The sequence below is a fragment of the Dermacentor albipictus genome, chromosome 2 (genome assembly GCF_038994185.2).
Source record: "Dermacentor albipictus isolate Rhodes 1998 colony chromosome 2, USDA_Dalb.pri_finalv2, whole genome shotgun sequence".
NCBI lineage: Eukaryota > Metazoa > Arthropoda > Arachnida > Ixodida > Ixodidae > Dermacentor > Dermacentor albipictus.
This window is the reverse complement of record NC_091822.1, coordinates 165,714,261-165,741,993: the sequence shown is the minus strand read 5'-3', so window position 1 is coordinate 165,741,993 and position 27,733 is coordinate 165,714,261. Positions and strand designations below refer to the sequence as shown.

The 27,733-nt window shown below is 47.0% G+C and overlaps 1 protein-coding gene across 1 annotated transcript in view; it reads right to left on the bottom strand.

Moving 5' to 3' along the window:
- LOC135910608 (rabphilin-3A-like) overlaps positions 1 to 27,733 on the bottom strand; it is a 135,477-nt gene that overhangs the window by 81,972 nt on the left and 25,772 nt on the right. The window contains exons 2-4 of the mRNA XM_070533346.1: positions 18,322 to 18,432; positions 13,475 to 13,607; positions 6,337 to 6,434 (exon numbers count right to left, since the gene is read on the bottom strand). Coding sequence (XP_070389447.1) covers positions 6,337 to 6,434; positions 13,475 to 13,498 — 122 coding nt within the window. The 5' untranslated portion in view covers positions 13,499 to 13,607; positions 18,322 to 18,432. The remainder of the gene's footprint in view (positions 1 to 6,336; positions 6,435 to 13,474; positions 13,608 to 18,321; positions 18,433 to 27,733) is intronic.

Here is a 27,733-nt window from a genome sequence, read left to right as displayed (position 1 = left end):
GCGTTATAGATATAACGGCCCCCAAGAGAGCCACTAGGCGAACCGCTCTGTCGACCGGAGATTTTCACCGTCGTCTCCTTTTACAATGCTGTCCCACAATATTTCTCTACCTGTATCATTATTTCTCTTGAGAAGCTAACTAATTCGGTCAGTTGAAATTTATGTCCTAACAGATATCATCGTCTTCGGCATCATTAAAAACAAGCATACAACTGCAAAACGTATCAATAATTTCAATTTTGCTGTGAGATGGTCCTTTTTTTTTCCTCGGTCCGGCTGCACGGCTTAAATTTTTAAAAATGCTTCGGGGACGTAAACTGGCGAATTCCTAAGAATTAAAGCATCAAGTTTACGATTCAATCAGCAACTTCGCACCAGAAACAGTTGCCACAATCTTGTACACTGCTGCATCCATTATAGAGTTATAAAGGCAGCAAATATGCGTTATCGTTTTAGAGCGTATAATACTTTAAATGGTCAGATTCAGTTTTGCAAAATACGCCAAGTAGAAAATACGAAAGGACATTGAGATAATCATTCAGTCAAATCTTGTCTTCCATGTGCATTGATTCAGTGATTTTTTTGTATTGTGACGTCTGCTTCCATTACTGAGTGCCAGAGTTGTAAACTTGACGATGTTGTTGTTGTTGTTGTTGTTGTTGTTGTTGTTGTTGTTGTTGTTGTTGTTGTTGTTGTTGTTGTTGTTGTTGTTGTTGTTGTTGTTGTTGTTGTTGTTGTTGTTGTTGTTGTTGTTGTTGTCGTCGTCGTCGTCTCCGGTGTGATGAATGACTGCCTCAGCTGCTAGATCGTGTTTCGGTCCTATAGAGTCCATGGAATAACGTTATTTGTGAGCCATTTGTGAGCGTTATTATGATGATGATTATGTTCATTTTCACGACTCGTAGCCACTAAAGGGCGATAGGCCGAGAATCGGGCGCCGGAGAGAGCTTAAGACAATTCTTATTTGAAAAGCAGGAACGCCAATCAAACGAAGAAAGAAAAAACAAAAAGAAGGAAATTCCGGAAAAATAGAATAGTGTGCGAGCGAGCAGTCAGGACAACTGAAGTAAATTTAAGAAAAAGGTAAAAATTAGGGAGAAATTAAGGACAACGTTACTTAGGGATTCGGCAAAACGTTTTCAGCGAAATGAATAGTGATCAGATAAGCAGAATAAAGCTACAAAAATTATAACAGGGTGAACGTTTTGTTCTGATCAAAAAAATATCGAACAATGCGGCACAAACATCACTGTGACTATAATCTAGTATGGAAGCCCCAAATGATAATATTACCGGAATACTTAATCCTAACGCAATCTTACAGAGTAGAACTTCTTCTTTTTTCTTAGTAGCACATTTAGTATTTTGCAATAGCCGACGTAAAAGACGCCTACCTCCCCATTTCGCGCAGTTGAGATTTTGAAAGTTATAATACATAGAAACGTGATCACGACAGCCCATTACGTATTGCCTTCCTCCCATACATTCGAAAAAGTAAATAGTGCCAGGACCGGTTAATGAATGGCGACTAAAACGATTTTTTTTTTCGTTGCCATGTATTCGAATCGAAACTCCCAAAGGTACCAAAGCTCTCAGCTTAAAGAAAAGCACTGCGTTTCGGAGCGACTCCATCAAGATAATAGCGCCGCTAATGAATACAAACAATTCCCACGCGGAGAGATAAATGGAACTTCTTTAATGGACACCTGTCCCCAATAATTTATGCCCCACCTTGCCGCGCCTTTAGTAACATCAATCCCGCTCCAATTCGTCGAGGAACCATGACAAGACTAACCCAATGCGTCGAAGTTCGACGACGGGAACGCGAAGAAAAGCAAGGAGGCAGACAAGACGTAAGTACGTGTCGGCGCCTTCGTAAATTTTCATTAATGAAACACGTCATTGCCGATGCCGTGTCCTCTGGCCGTGTCCTTCCTTTTCTCCTCTCGTTTTTTTTTAAATCCTAGAAAGCTGCAAGGAGTTGGAACGATGCCTTCGTCGTAATGGACGTTCAATTTCGAAAGTAAAGAGCCAGCGAACAATTTGTTTTTTTTTTTTCCTAACTTCGCGTCTAGCCCTACATTTAGAGAAAAGCAATAAAACAGAAGAAGCGTGTCTTCGTGTTACACCACTGATCGCTTGGGGAGAGGCAGCGGAGCTGCAGTTATTTGCGACATAGTCGTTTAGAGGCGACAAAAATGTATTACGACTCGAGCAAGAGCACGCATTAAACTGGAGGCTCGCGAACGAACAAAATCAGCAGGCTTCGGGTATCCCTTCATCTTCGAAATCATTTGCTGCGACAGCGACAAGCTCTAGCAGGAGACACCGCCATCCCGATGATGGAGATAACGATGATGAGGATGACCATCTCGGTTGCAGTCCAAGCCGCAGTCGTCATCCTGGGTTTCGCGGCTCCAAATGTAAGTAACCGAGACATAGCTGCCCCGATATTCTTTGTATTATGGAACTCTAGTCTGTATTTCGATGGCATGTTCGCGGAACGCGGCCGTGGTCGTCTTCTATATTCAATGACGATTATGATTATTACGATGATGATATCACCCGCCGTGGTTGCTCAGCGGCTATGGTGTTAGGCTGCTGAGCACGAGGTCGCGGGATCGAATCCCGGCCACGGCGGCCGCATTTCGATGGGGGCAAAATGCGAAAACACCCGTGTACTTAGATTTAGGTGCACGTTAATGAACCGCAGGTGGTCGAAATTTCTGGAGTCCTGCACTACGGCATGCCTCATAATCAGAAAGTGGTTTTGGCACGTAAAACCCCATAATTTAGTTTTTTTAACGATGATGATTATGATGATGATACGCCTTCTGAACATGACACATACCCATAATGGGGGATGGGCCAAAAGTCGGGTGGTTGTTCGGACAGGTAATGACTTCAGAAAAAAATAAGCTTGAGAAGGTAAAACTACGAATAATGAAGTAGTGCATAACTGAGAGAAGTGAGAACAGATGAATGGGAGATTATATTTTAAAATAAATTAAGATAAGCTTCTCTGAACTGTTTGGAACAGAAGAAATTCCGAACAAGAGCTTCTTCCTCGCGATGCGCACGCACCATCATCTCCACCCTGCGACAGTTCTGCCCAGTGTTTCTTTTTCTTTAGTGCAACTTCCTAAAAGGACGTTACCTGCCGTGTGGCATGCAGCGACGCCAATACCCTCAAAATATATGTGCGGCACTCGAGATCCTCGCAAAAATTGTCAAGCACCAAAGCTGCGCGCCAATCTTCTTCTTTTTTTTTTTTATTCGTCCGGGATGAAACGAGGCACATTGTCGGAATGAAATTGCATATAAGCATCGAGCCTCGTTTCGTGCAGATACTGCTACAGCGACTTATAAAGTACATCGTCCATTTGCCATAGTTTGCCGCACTAAGGTTGGTCACTTCTTAAGTTCACAGCTCGTTAAGTACCCTTTCGCGGGCTGCCTTTTTTTCCAGCAGCTCATCCAACGTAGATGGCCGGCAACCGCTGCGGACGCAGGAGCGGTGCTCTCCGGATACGACAGAACATTAGAGAGTTTTAGGTTAAGGTCCCCAAGCGTTGGGGCACGCCGACCACGGATCGTGCAAAAGAACGCAAAGGGCCCACAATCGAGCTCGCGTCCCCAGCGCTTTGATGTCGCTTGGGTGCCCTATTCTAAAACTCCCTATCGTCTTGTCCAGCAGGCTCACGATGTGGCCGTGAGGCTTGGCCTTCCGGCCCCGACGTGGGAGCGGCCCGCTTAGTGATGAATTATCACTACTTGCAGGACCAAACACAGTTTTCCTTCCTTCCTTCCTTCCTTCATATAGACAGGTGACCCCAAGCACAAGTGATGGCTAGCACAAGGCCGAGCCCGGCCCCGAAGAGTGCAGCGAGACACTCGCTTCATGGAAGGAAAGGGAAAGAGGAGGAGTTAGACGTGGCGGCAGAGAGCGAGCAATTAGGCTTGGCGCGCAACGTCCCTAACTGCACATTGCCGCAGGGGGATGAGTTGAGTCTCACGTTGCGGCTGTGGTGGCAACAGTTTTGCTTCCTTCGCAATGCAATGGATCGGTTGTAGAGATGAGGATGACGTGTCCTGGTGTGCGGAAGGTATACAGAAAGCAGAGGTTAATTCTCTGCTGCAGCGCAGCTTTAACCGCCAGCACACTAGCCCTGCGCGGGGAAATAAAGTGGGAGGGGAGGGCGCGGAGGGGGGGGGGGGGGCGATCCCGCAGCAGTCAGTGAGCCACGATAACAAGGCCTAAGGCAAAAGAGTAAAAATGGCGGCCTTAAATGTTGCGGGGCCCCTTTAAAGCCAGAGCGGTTAAGTAAAACAGTTGGTCCAATAAAAGTTCAGCGCGATCGAGTTAAACTCAGCGTCACCAAATAGAGCCACCGGAGTGGCGCTACTTACGTCTACGCCAGCTGCATTCCGCATATTGTAATACCTGTTTACGCACATGCTAAAAGTGTACAACGATGCGAAAAGCGCGCCCGAAGTCAAACTTCGCTGCCAGTGGCATGCATACATCTGCTCGAAGTGACACTTGCATGTATACGACGGTGCGAGCATACCCACACTTTGCACCGCTGGTATATTGAGACGAGCGAAGTTTGGTCGGTGTTGTGGCAACGTTTAAACTATTAATCAGTAGAAAACGTAGCGCCGCCCTGATATGCGAGTTTCTTAACGAGTGCCGTACCCCAATGGCAACGCCAGGATGTAGATAATTCGAAGTGTCTTGCACGTGACTTGACAACCTTTACGTGGTCCTGTACCTGCGGAAACAAAGTTTTCCAGGAATGAAGCCTTCTTTGCGAGAAAGCTCTAGTAACCGGGAAGCTTCTATCCAAACACGTGGGAACGGAGATATAGTTCTTGTTGGTATCCAGTGCAGCAAACTTGACGAGGTCTACATTGCATTTTATAAAAAAAAATATTAACTTCTACCGACTGCCTAGGGAGTACTCGTTCAACTTAGGTCATCAATATTTTAAAGGAAAGGCTTAGGAAATCGCAAGATGACGCAACATGCCAGCGTCGAAATTACCGCTTTGTAATTCAGCAATAGAAAGCGATATCACGATTCTGTTAACACAGACTTTGAGACGCGTATCTAAAACGAACAAAATTAATGTACTTACAACACTCTGGTTATATTCGTGCTTATTTGTAAGCGGGACTTTGGCAAAACGCTCGTAAATATTGTAACGTTCTCGCGTTATCTGTAAACACACACATCGCATTTGTCCGTTTGATGAGGTTTAACACCTGCATTCCACATAACTGCATATCTGTTACTTATGCAGAGTTATTCATTTGCAAACCTAGTGCTTCAGAACTTTTTCTTTAGAGTTGCTTATTTCATTTAGAGTAGCATATTTCCAGCAATCTTTGTTAAAAGTTTGAAGCTCTAAATGCGAATTTTGCTTCTAACATGGTCGGCAAAATTCTGTTTTCTCTCTAAAATGCAACAAATTTAGGTCGAATGGGTACAGCAGTTATTCTCTAATGCGACCATTTCTGCAGTTCCCATACATTCGAATACGGAAATCAGAGTTCAAGTGTTCAGGTTTTATTCAAGTTTCAAGTGTCACACACTTTGTAGGAGGGCAAAATGCGACAATTCCTGAGATGACAGCAGACTCTATAGCTAAGGTCTTCCTCTCAATCTCCATGGAGACATCGTGCCTAATTATTTATGTATGGTGTAACGGGCGAGATAGCGCGTTATTGAAGACACTCTGAATATGAATAGACTAATGGGTGAAAGTATTTGGCTCATAAGAAGAAAGGAGAAGGAAGACGAAAAGAGCTAGGTAGGAGAAAATGGCGGCTTATATCAACATTTTACTGAGGAACAAGAACAATAACAAGATAAAGAAGTATTTGGTCCTTGGGCGAAGTGCCCGCTACAACAATAGCACACTTAATTAGGCAACCGAAGAAAGCGAAAACAGACGATTGAAATCGACGCACAGTCAGCCGCATACTGCCCCGCCTTTGCTCAACTTGGGCGACCCGCTGGCACTGTTGATGCTCGCTATGACTGCATGCCCCAGAGCGAGTGCTTACGCTTTAATAAATGAACGGGTGTTTTTAAATAATAATGGCGAAACAGCAGCTGTATTACAAGCTGGTTTTAGTAGGCAATCAAACAGACGGGACGCTGTTTGCCAGACGCGTCTTCAAGTTGTCCGTGACTATCTTGAGAAACATGCCTGTCCCGAGTTCCCGACATACGGGCATTCCCGTGCATGCGACAGCACCCCAGCGCCACTTTTCCATCTATCGGTAATAGTAGGAAACTCCAAATGGTTAGCGCGGGCAAGCACTCACTTTGCCCGCAGCGCCAGCTCCCGGTCGTTGGGACAGACCCACTTGTCTTTCTCGGCGAATTCGCTCATCGCTGAGTCTGCTCGGCTGTTCTCGGTGACCTGCAAAAAAAAAACAAAACAAGAACGCGCAAACGCGCCGCTGTTTTCGATGGTTTTGACACAACAAGCATCACACAACCCACTTGCGAAAATTAATTGTCTGGATTCAAACTCACGCGGTACGAGAGGTACAGGCGTTCGGCGTAGGCCATACTCACAATAATAATTCGCGATAACGGCGAATTATTATGGTGAGTGTGGCTTACGCTACTCGGTACGTCTTCAGAACGACACTTACATTGTGCGCTCGGGACCACCCCTCAGCCCTCGCCCCCCCCCCCCCCCCCCATATAAGAGCATTTCTTCGTCAGCTCGGTTCTCCCCTGTTGCAGCGAACACCTTAAGTGTATCTTACAATGTGGCCAACTGTGCCATCCCTCGGCGAAAAGGATGCCATTAGCACCGAGCGTGCCCCAAGTGTTGGACTGAATTATGCGGTCCCGCACAATTCAGTGCAACAAGCCGACTCTACCACAATTGACTTTGTTCCCGTAAACGAACTACGCACTCGGTCAGGACAGGTGCCATATCTACATACTACTAAAATACAAGAGAGAGAGAGAGAGAGAGAGAGAGAGAGTGCACGGTCGAAGAGCCTGCCGTTCGCTTCTCTGGTTTGTGTGAGCAGCGGCTCGAAAGTTCAACTCCATCACACGCGCAAGCTTTACGAAACAGCTTGCAGCTGAAAGTATTCTATTCATAGGCACTTTTAGACCTTACCATATACGCCTCATGGAAAAATTCGCCCATCAAAATAAAATAAAAAAGAGATCTGAGTCAGACAGGCGCGGCCGATTCCGACTGACTGCGACCGCTGCCGGTGGAGCGCATTCTCTCCCATTTTATAATTCGAGGCGGTGCTATTTTTAGCTATGGCCGCACGACAGCGAGCTGTCCCGGACAGATTTCCAGGGACGTCACTTCATTTTTTTATTTTTTTATTATTATTTCGCGAGACGGTAGATGACACACCGACGTTTCTCAACGCTTCCAGCAATAACAACATTCTGGCGGGCGTCACGCGAGCAGACGTAACAGCCTGAGGGGGTTGAGTGTGACGTGCCAGTTGCAGCCAGTCTCGCGCGGCGCGGGGCACCTCTCCGGTGTTTGCAAAACAGAGTTCAAACACGTGTTCCTTTGATTGCTACACGTCGCGCCGCTAGCCTGCCCTATCATATTCGCTTCGGGCTTTCCTGCAAGGGCTCACAACATCCCACCGTGGCGAATATGACACGCAGAAAGCTATTCTTAGAGAGAGAGAGAGAGAGAGAGAGAGTTATCACAAGGTAAAGGCAACGAGGTCAACCAGGCTAGGCCCGGTTAGCTCAGCCTGGTTTACCGAGATACGTAGTTAATCATAATTAACTAACTCGGCTCGACACGCGCACAGAGAAACGGCACGCGAATTACATATTGTGTTGCAACTTTCGAGTAAAACAATCGGCAGAAAGAGTTAAGCTGAATGCAGATTAAAGATCAAGATCGAGCGGGTGTGGGGTGTGTCCCCCCTTTCGTGTTCCGTCTTTTTGTGACGCGCTCTAAATTTCGTTACTGTGATGCAATGCCGACTAGCCCAGCTATCCGTCATATTGCAACATCTGTGTGGTTTGCGAAAAAGAAATCAAATCAAGGTTAAATAATAGCGCGGGAACAAAGATGCGTGGGCAGTGTTACACAGTATAAGTCGCGGACTGGCAGCCGCAACATAACGACGCATAGCGCAGGCCAAAAGAAAACGTTGCTAAAATCCGTGACATTCAATTCCTTTACAATAGCACCATACGTTTTCTATCTCCCTACTCAGCAGAGCTTCTTTAAATTACAGAAATGTGCGAGCCATAACAGCAAGAAACAAATCGCAAACAAGACAAGGAATCTTTTCACGAAGAGGTACAGAATAAGAAACAAACAAACAAAGAGCGGCACGGCACTCAACTCACTTAATAACGTCGTTTGTGTCCGTCTGCACTGCACATTTCCTTTTCTTTGCAGACATTACCAAGGAAAACTGATACAGCTTGCCAGACCTTATAGCGACCAAAAGTTCGTAATCCTACTTCTGCACGGTGTCGTAAACCTCTTCCACCGCGGCGTTTTCGTGTCCTTTCATCTGCGCTGTGGGAACAACAGGCTGCAGGCTAAGCCGTTCCAATTGCGGGTGATTCGATTTCTCGGTTCATTCGATCGCTGCAGCGACGACTCTCGCCGATGACGTACACATATACGGTTCTCCAACCAACCTTTAATCCGATCACCGGCGAGAAATCCTCTCAGCTTATGTTGCTGCATCGATGTTGGTAAGCGCAGTTTTCGATGACATTTGATGCTTTTTGAAAAAAAAAACAGAAAGAGAGATAGAATCATCAGCTGCGCGGAGTTGGTTGCGACAGGCAGAACGCAATTCTTCAATGCGTTGTGAAAACTTCTGCGTCGCTGGCCATCTCGTTTTTTTTTTTCGTGAACTGTGAAAACAAACACGAATTTGTTTTGATGGATGGGAGTTTTTTAACGTGCACCTTAAGTTATGTACACGATTTTTTTTTTTTGCATTACTACTCATTCGAATGCAGCCGTGGAGGACGGGAGTCGAATCTTAGACCTCGTGGTCAGCATACTAACGTCATAACAAGTGAGCCACTACTACGGCGGCCAAATCAACATTTGAAGGTTTCCCTCTTAGGAAAGATAAATTATCAGCGCCATCTTTTATTTCATTTTTTTGCGAATCTCGAGTTTTCAGACGTTAAAGGTATAGGCAGTCGTTATACTGCCAACATACTCTTTCAGAAAAGCACACGACCTCGCAATAAAAACACTTTTTTTTAATCTAACAACGTTACCTAAGCTATAATATGGTTAGTGATTCATGTGAACGTGGCTCGGTCGTTCAAAACCTAATGAGAAAAACTTGCATACCCCATACGCGCTGTATCCATAACTTTATATGAATATATAGAACCCTGTATTGAAAACCTCTATGTTCCCATATAAACCCATATGGTCCTAGACGATTGTGGATCTTTTCCAATTGGGGAAATCTTTCTGTGTATATAGCTTCGTTAATGGTCTCTAACAGGTTGTCGAATTTTCACTATACGCAGTCATTAATCGGTTCTCAAGACTACACGCTCAAGTGAGAGAAAAGCTAGATTATGACGACACGATTAACTGTGTGACGACAATGCGCCAATCGTGCCACAACCTTGAATCTGGAATATGAAGCATTGCAGACCGAGAAGCTAACTAGACTGAGCATTCCAAGAAATGCTCACATCTGCATCCATTCAATCGCACAATTCCTGTCTATACCTGTTCAGTGTCAACTGCTATACAAGACGCCATAAGGTGGGACACGTGATTGTCACTTAAAGACTTCAACGACGAAACGGACGATAACAACGCTTTCGTAGCACAAATTTAGTCTTCGCTGTACATGTCTTCACAACTGATAGGAACGTCAACGATGTTTATGATATGACTGGCTTTCCAGATTAGCATATGTACAGTGTAAGAAAACGAAGATTTAAAGACACATTAGTGCGCTAGACGCTCAATGCTGTCGTGGTGAGAAGCAACGGTAGAGGGAGCGCGCTTGCTTGTCCTAAAGCGAACGCTCCTTGCTGCCGCTCCCATCCCAAATAAATCGCGCCGTGCCTCCGTAGCTAAGCTGATTACGTGACTGACTCAATCAATCAATCAATCAATCAATCAATCAATCAATCAATCAATCGATCGATCGATCGATCAAATAACTTTATTTTCACCTATACAAAAATTTATCGTGAAAGAAAGTGACCGGGAAAAAAATCTGCCTAATCAAAGCTTGACACAACCCCAGCCACCCCGTCAGCGGTGAAAACAGGGCGCAGCACGGATAATCTTTAGCATGACAAATTGTGCGAAAGAAATAAGCAAACACAGAAATGCGATGTCCAACAATTGTTCCATACTCGCACACTTGTACCGCAGTGGACACACCATTAGTTCGCGTGTACAAGCAGTATGACGATTTCCACGCACGTATTTCTCGGAAGGAAATGTATAGTTCACAGTGGAACGCAGAAATGCACTTTATGACATGCGTGCAGCAAAAGAATAATGAGAAAATAAATATGCAACGCACGAGGAACCTCTAATGTAGAAAAACGCACGTTTCAATTCTAACAAGAGTAATGCTGTTATTTCTTTCTTTTTCTCTTTTTTTTAAGAATGAAATGTCGGTTTGAAGTGAGTCGGAGTAGTACGATGTCGTTAGCAAGATACGTCGGGTGTGATGCGTCCCGTACTGCGGGCGTGAAAATGGAAAGTGCCAAGGCGTTCGATATCGGTAACGACAGGAAACAGCGTTTATTTCGATCAAGGTGCCAGAGATTCATAAAACTATCCCATTTGCCGAGCGCTGCCTTCTTGTAAGAGCCTAGTAGTTTGAAATTGTATAAATCTGATATTTTAAAAATGTTCAGTTCTTCCTCTATTTTTCTTTTTTGAAAAGAGGGGCGGTTTGTTTTGCAAAGGAAGCACTTGAAATTACCCCAACCACTTTTTTTTTCGGTAACCTGCTTAGTTTAGATACACTAACTGCCGTAGTTTTACCCCATACCAGCAAGCTATAACATGATAGTCAAAAAGAGCGTCGTATAGCAATCTTTTTATTGAAACTGGTAGCGCATGTCGATGACAGCTCATTAATCCTATACACTTACCTAATTATGACGTTATCGCTTTTGCTTGTTCATTCTGTGGCATGTGTGCATTGAAGATGATGCCAATTGTTTTAACACATATTCCAATGCGAACAGTGTATAGACCTACGGCAACGTTCTTGGGTACCGCAGCCAGTGCCAGCGGCGCACAATATGCAAAACGCTTAGTTACGGTTTCGTTCAATATTGGGCTCTTCGCTTTGCACCATATTCATTAAGATTCCAGCAAAACAGGCTTGCTTCGGTTTGAATGTTTGAGCAATCTTTTCCATTAAACATGACTCTGTTTCATTTTTTTCCCTGATAGATAGCATGATTGATACGATTAAAGGCTTTGATAGGATCTAGCTACAGTTCTAGATTCAACGTCGTAGTTTCCATGTTCTCTGACATAATCTCTTTCTGAAGCAGCAGTGCGTCTTCAGAGGAGCGATTTTTTCTTAATTGTAACTGACGCTTAGTAAGGAGATTAAATTCTTGCTAAAATTTTCAATGCGGGCATAACTTTCTCAGGCCCTTTCGAAAAAACTGGCAAAATGGAGAGGGGGTCGTAGTTTCAAAAGCTGTTCTTGTCAGCTCCTTTATGTACTACCATTACTTTAGCCACTGGCGCATTACTTAGAAAAATACCAGTTCGAATAGCTCTATTTAATATGTCTATACTCCAAGTGGCGATCCAATCAAGTACATACCATAACAAGCTTTATTTATAATCTGCCTGCCTCACAACGACGACTGTCTTTAAGGGCCGTAAAAAGAACCGTCACCTGAGCAATAGAAGTAGGCTGAAAAAATAAAAACTGCGGTAATCTTGGGAAACCTACGGGCAATAAATGTGAAAGCAGCAGTGCTTCTTGTCTGTACAAAAAAAATATATAACTAAAGCAGTTCACAGGTTTCTCCTCGCTCAGTGAAACGTTTTCAAGTACTATTCAGACGAAAGCGTATGACGCAGACTTTCTACTCAATAGATGATGTATAGTTTTTTCCAGATGATGTCACTTTTTCTGGGGCAATCACGGTCGAAAATACTTCGGAAATATTCTTCCTCTGATTTAGAAGCGGCTTTGTGTAATTTATTCCTAAACAAGTTGAATTCTCGCAACATATCATTGTCACGAGTCTCTAGGACGGCATCGGACCTCCCGTTTTGCACGTTGAGAGGTTTTACTAATTCTGGAATGACCCGCTGTTTGCGAGCTTTCTTACAGCCCTGGAAGGTTTTCTCTGGAAAGGGCACGTCATAACGATGTTTAAATATCTGTAAGAACTTACCGTAGGCAGCGTTCACATCTGCAAGAGTAGTTTGCCTCCCTTCAATCAATAAGCATCAGTGTTTGTCTAAAGGTCTCGTGTGTACGCATTGATACATCGGCATATGCTGCATTTCTTTCGATTCGATTTAGAGCGCAGCTCTTAGGTGCCCGTTCCTGCGGCGAGCATGGCCGCAAACGAGCGAACGAGAACAACAGCGAAAGAGCAAAGTGAACGCGCAGCACAGCGAGGCATTGCACCATGAGCAATAAAACTTCAGTTGTCAGTAGCGCCGTGTCCTCGTTCCCTTCTGTTCGCCTACGTGCTCTCTTGCGCTTAGCCTGAAGTTATGCAATACCAACTAGCCCACCAGTCTGTTCTATTGAGGGATGAAACACGCGAGGAGGAAAGCATTGTGGAGGTCGCAGCGGAACCATGACGCGGAAAGCGGAGGAGGAGGGCACGGCGCAAGCGTGACAAGAAAAGCGCAGTGCGGCGACAATGACTACGAGATGGCGCGAGAGTAGCGGGCGTCGTCTGCGCCGTCTGTTGGCGACGCCTGCTGTGGTTCCCACCGCGCGTCACACACGCGCTGGCTCTCGCGATCTCCAGTTTGGCGAGGCAGTCACGCTCTATTCGCAAACGTGTCGCCGCCCCTGCGTTGTCGTATCCTCACCATCGAGCCGCCATCTTCCATCCGTCATCATCGCGCCGTCGTCACAGTGTAGCCGTCATTTCGGCGTGGTCCTTCCGTGGCCGTCATTTTGTCGAAGTGATTCAATTATTGTCGTGGCTTCGTCGTCACGAGGCCGTCGTCAGTCCGCCGTGGTTATTGGATCGTCGTCGTCGTCGTTGCACCTTCGCACAACTGGGCACGACGACAGCAAACGATGACAGTGTGAGGTGGAGTGCGCAGTGCTGCTCAACGGCGATGAAAGTTGATGCCGTGATGATTCCATGGCAGCTTGCGCGGGAGCCGTCACTACGAGTGGGCTTTAAAACGTAATTATTCATTGTTACAAAATAGGATTTACCTTGTGTACATATTACTGCAATGTACGATGACTTCACTGGGCGGTTTACCTTTTTCTTTTGCCAGTAATCCATAACTGTTGTTTCTCCCGTTGCATTTTAGTTAGCACCTCAAGGCTGGAGGTCACTGGGAGATTGTACGGCCGCGGAAGTGAAAACTGGTGGCGTTGTTCAGCAGGGCCGCCTACGTGGGAGCCAAGAAGCGACCGTACGGCCATGGAGTTGGTGATAACGCGCAGGCGGCGTCGGATGTTGAATCAAAGAACTTCTCACAGACGCATAGTACTTGTGTATATAGTGTGGGAAATCGATTATACAGCTTCGCTGTGATGTTCTGATGATCTTATTGGCACACATGTACAATATCATCACCATCATCATCAGCAGCAGCAGCCTATGTTATGTCCACTGCTGCATAGAGTTTCCTACAAAAATTACTAGAGGGAACTCTGGCGCTGCAGTCATTGTCCTACCATGGGAAAGATGGGAAGTACATGGATTTGTCTGATCTTCGTGCTTGTGGATTCAGACGTTCTTGTGGCTTTGTATATTACGCTATATAAATCTTATTGTCGTATATTTCAGCGCAATCTATATTCTTCGAAGTGCAGAAGACGCCGGGAACGCGTACAATTGGTATTAATTGCAACGGTTGAGCTTGTCCAGGTGGCCAAGTCGAAACGCACCAAGCGTCTCAAGGCACTGGCATGCCCGTGATAAATTCATAAGGGCGTTTCATTCGCTTGTCGATACATGCAAAGAAAAAGAAAAGTGTCCGTGGCTTAATGGTTTCAATATCAGCCTTCTGTGCTAGAGTCCCTGGGTTTGAATCCTGCCGTCGGGCAATTTTAATGATGTTTATTTAATTATTTATTACGCAATACACTGTTGAAAATGACGTGTTTACAAAGTCACAAAGCCGTGTTTTCAGCCCAAAGGACGAAGTTTAGGCAAATCCACGTACTTCCCGTAATTCTCATGCTGGGACAGCCGCTTCCACTGCAGCTCCCGCAGACACTAGCACCAGAGTTCCCTCTAGTAATCTCTTGTAGGAAACTCTATGCACTGCAGGACGAAGGCCTCTTCCTACGATCTCCAATTATCATGTACTGCGCCAACCGATTCCAACCAACGCGCGAGCATTTCATCGCCCCACCTAGTCTTCTGCCGTGCTCGACTGCACTTCCGTTCCCTTGACACCCATTCTGTAACCCTAATGGTCCATCGGTTATCTAACCTGCGCAATACATGACCTGCTCAGCTCAATTTTTATTGCGATAGCAATTATCTGGACACTCCAGGGGCATTTCCGCCGTCGCCGTCGCCGTGATGTTCCATATGAGTTAAAGCGTGTGAGGGTGAGCCGGCGAACGCGTGAAACGCGGCACGCATGTGTGCCCTTTCCTACAGCGCGCCAGTGGTGTCAGGCGAGGGAGGAAGGGCGTTCTTCTCCTGCGGCTGCCAGGGTGTCTCAAGGCCCGGAAGGGCGGAAAAGGGCAAGCAGGCCCAGGGCCTTACTTGAGCCCTAACCCTCAGCCACGTCCCTCTTTACCCTTCCCCCTTTCAATAAAGTTTATCACCACCACAACCACCCTCTCAAGTTCAACAAATGGCCACAGAGGGCGAAAACATCGACCGCGCGGCGCTGCTAAAGAAACAGGCATACTACACCAATTAGAAGGATTCCCCACTGAGCCCATTATCTCCCTCACTAGCTTAAAATCTAGTGACTGTTGGTTTCGAATTTTTCATTTAGGTCGTCAATTCTTTATATTAAAAATTGGCAAAAACAAAGAAATTTCAGAAAATGAAACTATGGAGCTCACAACTCTGTAACTTAGCAAGGAAAAATGATATAAAAATTATAGGAATTGTATCTGATAGTGCATCTGACGTGGAGAAGATTGATATGTTACACATGTATCTAAAAAAATTGTATTGTGTAAATACAGCTTCTGCAGAATCCTCGTACACAATGTAACAAATTGACATAAGATATTAACTGACATATTCTAATTCTCCGCTTTGAATGATCTAATGGATGCCGTTTAAAGAACCACTATATCTGTTTTGGTGCCGAGCTATTCATTTGTAAACTTCTTCCTCCTACTTTTTTTTTGAAACTTTCGACTTTTTGGAAATTCTCTTCATAAAATTCAGGCCCTAAATCGATATTCCGCTTTCGACAGCCACTAGGATTTCACTTTCCCTCTCTAGTGTAACAAATTTCATTAAAATCGATCCGGGGGTTATCTTAGAAAAGTGTTTTTGAGTTTTACATGCATTTGAATGGGCCGCGTCGGAGTTGGGCCTGAGCTAAAGCTTCCTCTTAATGTCAATTAGAATACTGGCTATACCCGTTTTATCTCTGATCCAAACCACTCTCTTTCTGTCTCTTAACGTTTTGTCTAGCATTTTCCATTCCATCGCTCTATGTGCAGTCCTTAACTTGTTCTCAAGCATTTTTGTCAGTCTCCAAGTTTCTTCCCCATATGTCAAACGCATCTACGAAATATGTTTGTCTAATCATTTTTGCCTTCCCGGGCTCCGGAGTATCCTTGTTCACGAAATGCCTCAGCGCAAACACGCGTGAATGCGACCACGTGCGTAACTCGTACCTTCTAGCATTTGATCAAGGAGGTTTACCCCTCACGAGAAAAGATTCACATTTCAAAAAATTGTGTAACCGGTGTGTTTAGAAAAAGTTTATTTCGACAAGAGACGATACGAACACTGAGTCATAATCGGTATGAACCGTGGGAGCTGCACGGTCAATGTAGCCGAACATTTATTGATTGCTAGCATAGAATATCTTGAAAAGCCATCGGACTTGCTCTGGCTAGTTTGCAGGTTTCGTCGTGATATCTAATCTCTGTTATAAAAATCATTAATGTAGCAATTTCCTGAAATTATGCTTTAATATAACTTCATATCCTTTATAACAACAACACCACAAGCAAGGCAAATATGCCTGAAACTATACATTTCGAACGCAGAAAGTATATCAGTATGTCAGCATACTGTCTGCATCAGCCTCAGAGGTCTTGCTAAAACCGCATGTAACGAAAACGTAATGCTTAGGAAGGCTATAAATGCATGTCTTGGCTTCCTGGTAATACTAGGGGACACTAGGGGGCGCGACGTAGTGAAGTCGCCTTCTCATCGAGCTCTGACGTAAATGTCTATAGCTTCGGAATTTTGAGTCCTACAGCGAAAATTCAAGAACGAGAAGAACCACAAACACCAGGGGATCACGGAACTACCGCCACCACCACGGTAGGACCACTTCTCTAATCTCTGCAAGAGCTTGAATTTTCGAGGCGGCCACGCCGCGAGCTAAGCCTAGCACCGAGGGAACGCAACGGCGTAGCAGCCCGCACAGCTGCTGCGCCGGCCCAAGCATGACGCAGCCACGGGTAGTGGTTGCAGCGTCGGCGGAGACGCCGGCAGAATAGCGAAGAAACGCAGCCGCAACAGCTGCGGCAACTGCCGGAAAGGACGCACAGCCAACGTCCTCGGATGCAAATCATGCAGAAAGAAGACCTCCCCACGCAGGAGAGCTGGAAGGAGCAAAGATGGACATCGGCGCTTTCGCCAATAAAGAAGAAACAATAAAGAAGGGCTGGTGCCGCTCCATAGGCGGCAGATACGTCCCGGAGGAGTAGGTGAAAGAAGTATTAGCAAGAACAAGGGAACGAAAACCCTTAAACCTGAAGAAAAACAAGGCCATGGCAGAGAGGACGGCAGACAAGCTTCAAGTTCGCCTGCCATCGGGCACAGAGAAGATTATCCTCCGACCAGCAGGAGGAATCGACAGCATAAAGAAGAATCTGGGGATTCTCACCGGAAACGCCATCCTTGAGGCGGCCGCGCTACCCCCCATGGCAGAAGAGGACATTGTCTTCAACAAAATCAACCAAACGATCCTAATATCAACCCCGAACAAGGAAAGGCAGAAGCTTTCGCCAAAATCAAGAACATCCGAGCCGGAGGAGAAGATATCGAAATGACTGCCCACCCTGCGATGCCCGAAGCGGGCAAAAGCGTCATCTATGCGATTAACCTAGAGCTGACGCAAGGAACAATACACAAGGCGTTGGACAACCCACGCAACCCAACGTATACGGCAGTAAGAAGACTAGGAAGGACATCCGAATCTGTCGTCATTAGCTTCAAGGACCTGGAAGTACCGAAGGTCGGAAAATTTTTCAGTCAATGGATTCTATGTCACCTACATAAGAAAAAGTACGACGTGTGCTACGCATGCGGCAAGATTGCACACAGGCAAGACGTCTGCCCAGATCCAACAAGCACCGGCTTCAGAGGCTCCGGGCTACGAAATCAGCCCGAGGAGCACGCCTGCGAGCCGTAGTGCTTCCTCTGCGAGAAGAAACATCAGTTAGGAGACCCAACATGCAGGGAACTCTACAGGAAGCCCCACTGGTTTAAGCAACGCGACGTGGCCCGAGCTGAGGCCAGGGCCGAACAAGACAAGGAACGAGCGACCGAAGTGGAAGAAACAGGCCGACAACGAGGGTCACGCTACCGCCTGCGACCAAAAAGCAACGATCCGAGTCCAGGGACAGAAGTGCATCCAGGCCGCTGCCCAGGGACGACCAGACCCACTGGCCGGGCCTCCAGAAACCAGGGGACAAGAGGACCCACTCTGGTATGCCTGTCACAATTGCAAGCGCGGTCTCCCAAGGTAGGACGCCAGAAGTAGAGGCACAGACTATTTTATCTAAGAGAGAGATAGACAAACGAGATGAGGAAAATAGCCAAGTAGAAGAAACAATCAAAACCCTACTGGAAACAGTAAACCAACCCAAAGAACAAGTTGAGCAGCTAACGAACGCAACAGCGCGAGCTACGCAGGCGGCGCCAACAAGGCCGCTTACCCCAGTCGAGAGAACAGCCGCCCCTCACCCAGACGCAGGACGAGGGCACCATGGTGGTAGATACTGTAGGCACCGCAAAAAGGAAGGCAGAGGGGCACGAAACGGCTCCACCTGAGAGAAGAAGAAAGAGGAACAGAAAGATTAACGAGGACGAACTAGAGGCACGCCTCAAGGAACCCGAGGAAAGCATGCTAACCAAACTAAGCGCTATCATAGAGAAGAAGTTCCAGGCTATATGAAATCGTATGAACGCACTTCTGACCGTGCTATGAGGCGAACGAGCTCATCCCGATGCGGAGCCTCCCTCAAGCTCGGAAGCCCCGTTCTCTCCCTTATCATGGCCAGGACAGGAACATTAATTTGGAAGTGGAACTGCACGGGCTTCAAAAAGAGAAAGGCGTTGCTGCAACAGCACATTCTAAATCAAGAAGAGCCTCCGCTTGCCGTGGCGTTACAAGAAACAGGAAAACCCCCCAGTCAAAATTTCAGGGTACCACCCATTCGACAGCAGGAGTGGGGAGAAATCTACAGTAGCCACCCTAGTTAAGAATAACATAGCGGCAATTGAACACGACGCGAGTACGAACGAAGTGGAAGCCGTACTCGCAGAAATCCTTACCAGCAAAAAGAATAGGGGAAGCATATTCGTTCTGAACGCATACAGTCCCCCTCGTCACAAAAAGGCACAGTTCGAGAACGCATTTAAGAAACTGCTGAGGGCAGCAAAATCGTGCCTCCTGCTCTTAATAGGGGACTCTAATGCAAAGCATCACGAATGGGGCTACACCAAAATCGACAAGAAAGGTAGAGTGCTGTGGGAAGCGATTCAGAAGACAGGACTCTCGCCATTAAGGGACCCGAACGAGCCAACCAGAACGGGTAACAGCATCTGCTGCGACACAACACTGGACCTAACACTAGGGCACAGGACGGGCAAAACATCGTAGAAAAACACGAGCGAAAACCTCGGCAGCGATCACATTGTAATCGAAATCCAAATCGATAGGAAACTAGGGCTGCCCATACATAAGCCAAAGCAGGCCACCGCAACTGACTGGGACAAATTCAGGGATATCAGGTCAACAGCAGATTTAGGCGAAATCGGAGACATAACAGAGTGGACCTCAACCGTCGTTTCACACGTGAAACAGGCCACCAAAACAGTAGAGGGAGATGACCTCTCATTCAGATTAGACAACAAGCTTAGAAATATGTGGAACCGAAAACGAACCCTCGAAAACAAGCTAAAGCGCCAGAAATGGAACTGGAACCTAAGGAAAGAAATGCCGAGCACAATAAAGAAATTGAGAGCTACGCATTCAAACTAGAAGAAAAAAGGTGAGATCAAAAATTCGACGAGCTAGAGAAGAATATGAGCCGTCCTAACACGTGGCAGATGCTGCGCCACCTCATAGACCCCACCAACACCAAAACCCACGCCAACATAGAGCAAATCAAGGCAAGATACAAATTTGACTGGAATGATGAACAGCTCATCGACCGACTTAAATAAATCTATATAGGCCGCGCATGCCCGGCAGCGGATAAAGGATATCAGGGAGCGGAGAATCCGCAACTGGACGAATTCATTCTAGCAGCAGAGGTCAGAGCCGCGCCCCTTCAGTCGACCTGTTAGATAAGGAGACGGCTTTTTTGGATGGGTAAGATTTGGGTAAGGTGGCGCCACTGCAGTGCATGGGTTATATAGGTGTATTTCCTGGAAATCAAGTTGTTGAAGTTAGCGCATTGTGTTGTCGTCTCCCTTCCGTCCTTGGTTGCTGGCGCTAAATATGCTTTCGATTTGCCAACACGCCCAACAAATGGCAATTCCATAAAGCGAACGCGATCCGTTGCACATCAACACGTGCTACCACGCGCGTCCCACACAAGGCGTTACGCAGAATACCGTGTCCTCAAAATACTAATATCTATTACTCAAGTGTGTCTTGCGAGAAACTCTATTTTCCGGAACAGAGCTTTTAACCTTTGCTGTTTCATGGTGTATGAAAGATCAGCGATGCGTACTTGCTCCTCGGCCTGACAATAAAAGAAAGAAAAAGAAACAGAGGACGTATAGGCTGAGCTTTTCGAAAGCAATTTGGAAATAAAGGGTGAAGGACCGCAAGAAGGGGATTATAGAAAAAAAATAAGAAGGCTAATAAGACGCGCGAACTTTTATCGAACCGCGGAGCTTAAACGCCCCAGGTGGCGGTGCTTATACTTGTGGGCATTCACACAATACCACAACCACCGCGCGCGCGCACCGTAATAACCCGGCACCCTCCCTCCCGCCCTCCTGCAGCTCAGCTCCCCTCCCCCCCCTGTGGAGAGCGCATAATAAACACGAGAAATCTGCATGTCCGCCAGCCAATTACCGCCGCGGGGAGCAGGTCTTTTAAAGAAGGGCCACACGCCGCTGCGCACAAAGCAGTGAAACTGCGGCTAATTAATTGACGATTAAGCGGACTCATCAGCGGCCACCATATATGCGGCGGCGCGACTCATTATCGTAACAATCGACGAGAATAAAAAGCGGGAACTGCGGCGTCTTTTCCAGCCCGCGCGGACGAACGTCTCCGCGAGCTGCGTAAACGCCGAGAGAGACACCTGCCGCGGACGTGTTCCGAATACGACGCATTAAATATAGATCGGTCGTTGTAAAAAATCAAAGAAATGATAAAAAAATAAACCCGCGATTCGCGGTACGAATCAGCGATATCAACAGTTTTCAACAGTGGGTTCGAACGGCTTCGAACACTAGCCGGTGTCACCTTTCCATTGCCATTTGTTGGGCGTGTTGGTAAATTGAAAGCATATTTAGCGCCAGCAAACAAGGACGGAAGCGCACTGAGTTGTCGTCTCCCTTCCGTCCTTGTTTGCTGGCGCTAAATATGCTTTCACCTTTCCAACACGTGCCAACAACACCAGCGTCCGTCTCTCCAACGGGTTCCAACAGTGGCAGCAGCCATCTTTCCAGGCGTTCCAGCAGTGGCAGCAGCCATCTCCCCAACACTAATAGTAATAGGCTCAAGGAGCAGTGGTGTCCATCATTCGCATAGGTTCTAACGAGCAGCAGCCAAACCTTCCAACGGATTCCGACAACCGTGGAAGTGCACAATTAAGGGCGGTGAATCGTGAGGTCTGGAACTTATCAATGACAGCAGCGCACGGTCAGCGACGACGCACGAAGAGATATCCTGTCTTTGTAATCTTCAGCGTAACTGACCTCCACTGAGTGTCGCACCAAGTTGTGTGTGTTCGGTACGTATGTGCATGTCTGCACTTGCAAAGCATAGAAGCTCGGCGGTTTTTGAACCCAATTCATAGCTGCTATGAGCCGACCGACCGCTCCTTATTATACAAGCGCCACACAGTCGTGAGAATACATAGACGTTGACGCAAAGCTCCTGGAAAGGGTTGCGTATATATCGTGTACGAGCGTCGCCATGCTTGCCTGGAACAACACCGTGCGCTCTACGTATACGTCGTTTCACGGAACCTTTAAGGCGTCCCCCATGAAACCGAAGCATAGCAACAAAGAAACACAGTATAACACAAGGCTTGTGTCAGGATTATGCCCGACACTTCCGACAGTGACAGGAAGAGACGACGTGTGCACGGCTCTCGGCTGGCTTCCGGCCATGTACAGGCGACATTCATTAGAAATGAAGTACAGGCAAACATACAAAACGAGAACGCCAAAGGTCGACGAAAGAAAAACAAAGATTGTGACAAACAATGAGAAATCTTCCTGGAGGTCTAAGCGCGCAGGCGTGCAACAAGACAGCAGCGGGCGCTGCTCGGATCGCACACGTAAGAGCAGAACATGCGCTTCGGTTCCATCGTTGCCGTGCTGCGAAGAAGAAAAAAAACACTTTTTGTTTGCAGATTCTGCCGGGTTCCGAAAAGTTCCGCGAGCAGTCCTGCGTTGCCATCCTTTTCGGAACGGTCGGTTTTCGTCGCCCATCCGCGGGTCCCATGCATATACTGTCAGGGAACGGGATCAGAGCGCCTCGGAGAGCCTGCCGTTTCGATCGCTTGCGCGGGAGCCCGCATACGCTTGAAACCGCTGTCACGCCTCGGAATTCGACTTCATGAGAGTGGCTTGTTGGGCTAGTTGGTCTAGTTGTTGGGCTAGTTGGCTACCCACCTTCCTGTCTCTTTGTCTATGTCTGCCTCTCGATTTTTTCCTACTCTAAAGTTTGCTGGCATTCTTCTAGCATAATCGGAATTCGACGGCTCGGTCTCGTGAAAAAAGTACAACAACAAAAACAAAACTAACAAGAACAAGTGCTCTCGGCATAAAATTGCTACTGAACGAACTTGCGGTCGCAAGTTCGGCTCTCTCATGGCGTAAACTGGCACTGACGTATTTGCTTTTGTTCATCAATCGCCGCTTCAGCTATGGGTCGCTGACGGAGCTGCGCTAGCAGGGCGCAGATATTGAACGCACCTCAGGGGCATTGTTGGTGACATTCTGTTGGTCAAAGTAACCAGATCGTACCCAAAAACCCTTTGTATTGCGTGAAAAGCTGCTAATTGGTGATGTCACTAAGGTTAGCGGCCATGGCGAAAGCTCATGAAGTGACGGGCATGACGGCGGTCCCGAATGGCGCTGGCTAACAGTCCCGGGACTTGAAAGGGGAAAACCGGCATCCAAGCTACGCTGCAGCGCACAGCTACAAAGGAAACCCAAGCTAAACGTCTCCGATGATGATAATGATTGATGATGATTTATTAGCATCCCCTTTGAAAGGGTGCGGTGACAAATGGTCAGCTAGCCTGCTTGACCAACTGACCCATCAGGTATGCTATAGATGCTTTTCATTTAAAAAAAAATGAAGAGCGAAGGTAGACTTGCAACTACGTCAACAGTAACACCACCATTTTAGGCTGCGGTTCTGAACTCGTCGCCTCCAGTGGGGGCGACGAGTTCGACGATTTGATCCCGCGACCTCGTGCTCAGGAACCCAACACCATAGCCACTGAGCAACCACGCTGGGTCGCTTTCTGGTACAAACGCGACCTCTTGCTTGGGCCGCGATGCGGCGGAGGCGAGCGCCATCTGGAGGTGTTGCAAGGAACAGGGCGCGCCGCTCCATGGTTTACAAGATTGGCACGCGCCGGCGCGCGCAAATGTCGTTCCCCGTGGCCGGTCTAGGAATGGTAGAAACACTGGAAAAGGGGTTTGAGTTTCCGCGTAACAGAATTATGTTTTCTCAGATATAGAAATTGCAGCCCGACGCGATCATGTCTTTAGGCCGTGTGTAAGTCGTACTTTAGGATTTTTCTGACGTATTTTACCTTGAAAAATTCAAATAGTTCAGTAACTTCTTTGCGTTAAATGGAGGGCCTGCGCGGTTGGGTATGCGTGGCTCGGAAGGAATCTTGCCGAAACGACGGTCGACGCTGGATGCGGGACGCCGACGCCGGGTTTTTTGCGACACGGGGCCCTTCTGCAGGCGCGTATGCACGTCGGCATACGCCTTGTTAGGTTTGTTCTGACGCTCTCACCGTCTACTCGAGGTGAGCCATCCATGCGGCAGCGCTCTCCTGTCTGAACGAACGGACTTGTTTCAATTGTTTCCTCATTCGTCCCACCTCCGGTTGCAGTTTCTCGCGGTTACTGGCAATAAAATGGCCAGGCTTAGCTTGGTTAAGCCAAGAATGCGTTGCATATTGCGCTAGTTGCGGCCCAGCTTTTCCTCCGGCTGTCGTGACGTCACGTCACGTGGTTGCGCTAAAGGTCAATGGTGGCTGCCCGGCCCCGCCCAAAGGCTGAACTGAGTGATTGCAATATGCAACGCATAAAAATAGAAGCAACTTAATAACAAACATAGCAAACTTAAAAGAGAATAGACCCACATATGAGACGCGCAGCAATGAACAATGGCTCATACCCTCAATGGTGGCTGTGCGGCGGCGCCCAAGGGCTGAACTGAGTGATTGCAATATGCAACGCATACAACGAGGCCAGAGCTAAGCCTCGAGAAGGATCCCACGTCCCTTTCTATTCGTATTACTGATGCTGCCTCCTGAGCGTTAAGAGGCGCTTGCATGCATGGTCTGCCGAGTCTCGTCGCATAATCCCACGGCCGTGTTTGTTATACGTGTCTCCATCACTCCAAGGACCAACGGCGGATCCCTCTGTCGGCATATGCCGCTGCTGAGTGCCTTCGCTCAGAATCGCGAGACACTCATCCCCACGCCCCTTCTGCGAAAAGGTCGACGCCATGGTGTCCTTCCTTTCCACCTCTTTCCTTTATCTGTAGTTGTTCTTTTTCATGAGAACCGTTTCCCGGTTATGGTTCTCCTTTTGTTTCTCTGCCCCTTCCATACGATGAGGTGCCCTCGTCTTGAAACGACTGGTCTGCGAATGGTTCACGTCTGCTTCCGCGCCTTACCCGGCCCAAAACTTTCTGCAACAATGAAGCCAGCCAGAGTTCGCTCCTTTTCGCGGATCATGATCATTTGGCGCGCCTCATAATCTAACCCTTTCCCTTCCGTCCAGCCTACACATAAATACTCAGGTCATTATACACAGCTGCTATCCGAGTACGCAGGTATTTTTATAATATACGACTGTACTAGATATTTCCGGCACCAGTGTCTCATTCATATCTCACATACAATTCATAGCACGGCATCGCACACTTTTATTCGCTCTCTCTCTTAACGAGTTCCTTTTTTCTTTCTTTGTCCTTCTTCCTCAAAATTCAGTTTTAGGTTCTCTCCTTTGTATGACCCCTATTCATTTGTTATTATTGACATTAAGCTTTGGATTCCTTCCCGTGGTACGGGCATTCACTCGCATTACTATTTTTTTTTATCTTTGAGGGCACAATAAAGCCGTAGAGTCGAGTTGCGGTGAAAATAATATTGGAAGCGATTTTAGCAATAAGTTCAAGACGGAAGCTAGTGCTACGGGAACTAGTGCCTGTTCTACATCGATGTGCCTAATCTTCGTCCCTCTGGCTTCAAACGGCTTTGCGCCTTTGCGAATCAATCATTTTAAACAAATAATATTGCGTTACAAATGGTACAGCTATTCGGATGACTACAGGCACATCTGCGAATATATATATATATATATATATATATATATATATATATATATATAGAGAGAGAGAGAGAGAGAGAGAGAGAGAGAGGCGGGAGGGGGACATACTCTGTACATTTTATATACTTCTTATTTATTATTCTTTAATTAACAAAGATATGTAAAACTATAACGCCACAAGAACGTCTGAAGCCACAAGTGCGAAAGTACACGGACCGAAAGGCTCGACGAAAGACGAAATAAAAAATGGCTGTGGCTTAGGTAAGGTTAAGCCCAGGATGCGAAGCATACTAGCCTTTATTTTAGTTGTTGAACCACTGTTTAGCTTGGTGAACTGCTGTTGCTTGGCTATATTTGGTTCGGCTAGACGAAGAAACAACTCATTCGTTACTCTACTTCGCCTTGGACGCCCGCATTGGACGCGGTGAGCGTCGAGCAACGCAGCGTTCGGCGCGGCAACGAAATGTGCGCCTGAGCAAGCGACGCACGCCTGAGCCTTAGAAACAGCTCGTTTCTAAGGCAACACCGCATTCACTAGAGGCGCTTTTGTACCGCTTTGAAGCATCGTACTCGTGGCTCAGTGGTAGCGTCTCCGTCTCACACTCCGGAGACCCTGGTTCGATTCCCACCCAGCCCATCTTGCAAGAGTTGAGCCAAAGCCACTTCTCCTCTGTCGTGACGTCACGGTGTCACGTGGTATTCAAGGCGACACCGCCGCGCCTGAGGAGCTGAGTTGAGCTCTCGTAATATGCTTCGCATAAAAATGAATTTATTCGTATAATTCAGACGGACAAATTGAAATTGACGAGTCTACTGGAAGGTTCGCAATGCCAAGTTCGGAATGCAGTTGTCAATATCAAGTTGCATTCGTATAAGGGGAGAAGAAAATCCACTTCATCGCCGTATCCCTGGTCCGTGCACAGTTTTGCTCAGGCCAGTGTTGCCAGTTATTGCAGTGCATATACTAGGTGAACGATCAGAGCGGCACGGTTCCCTCTAGTTAGTCTTTTTTTTTTACGAACTCTGTAAGAAGAACGAAACTAAAAAGCAGGTGCACGCTATAAGACGTGCCAGAGCTACGCGGCGTCTTACCCGCGCCGTCGAAGACTCGGCGAAACTTGTAAATCACGGGCTTATCGCGTCGACCCAACCATGCACATAGCGCGCTTCCGCGTTTGGTGCCCCATAAGGCGCGTGGCGACTCACATGCTCTATGAAATACACGCGGGGAGAGAGAGAGAGAGAGAGAGCAAAGAAAAAGGACGCCTGCGTCGTCAAAAAACCAAGCTTGCCGAAAGCGTCCTCCTCCTCCGTCGGAATTACTTCGTGCTTGCGTATGCAGAGCAGTCGTCGTCACGGGCCAGTCAAGTCGAATGAGTTACGATATCTAAAACACATATACAAATTTAACAGACTGGACTGGCGAATTGCTCTTTCGGATCTTTAGCTGCGTTTCATTTTTTTCGCTGGAAAAATAAAAACAAGATGTTCTCTCTTTCTCTCTTTTATGGAGAAAGTCATAACGGAGCTTGTCCTTGAAACATTTCCCCATCCGAGCCTCGAAGCCGATGGCGTCATTCTGCGACGCCCCATACATCGCTGGACTCTCGCGGATTCGGGTTCGTTTTCAGGCAGGAAGAGCCAACAGAACATTAGAACGTGGGGCAGCTCCTGTCATTCACTTTTACTACGTTTTCCGGCACATTGCATCCGAGACCAAGTGGCTTGCGGAGCTTGCACCTGATTGGAAAAAAAATGAAGGAGAGGACGTCGAAAATGATGCGACACTATCATGCAGCTACTCAGAATTCTTGATATTCGAGCCGCACTTCCTTATTATTTTTTCACGAGCCACTTCCCAAAGGTAGAGGTTGATGATTTTCCTCGACTCGTCTATTCGCAGTCTGACCCTTCCCAGTGCTGTGGTGTGGGACTCTGCACGCCATCTTGGAGGAGTCTAAATACTTCTGCTTCCCCAACAGCCAGGTCGTGTACTCCGACAGCGACTTCGCCGTTGTGAGAGACACGAGTCTGAAGGGACACTACCGCAGAACGACTGCATAAGACGGGAGTCAGCTAGACCCGTCCCACCTGACCGTTTCCTCCGACTTATAGTATCGCCTATAGCATGCGCTCCACTGACGTCTTGCAGAATGTGATTGCCGTATGAAACGCGAATGGTGTTTGATGACTGTTAAAAAAACAAAAAAAAACACGTAGGTAAAGAACCTTTCGGCCTGCTACACCGCAAAGCTTCAAAAGCGAAGATGATGGCGTAGACTAGAGAGATCATACTAATGTGAGCAATTATAAAATACAAACATAGTTAAGGACGATAACAATGAAGAATGA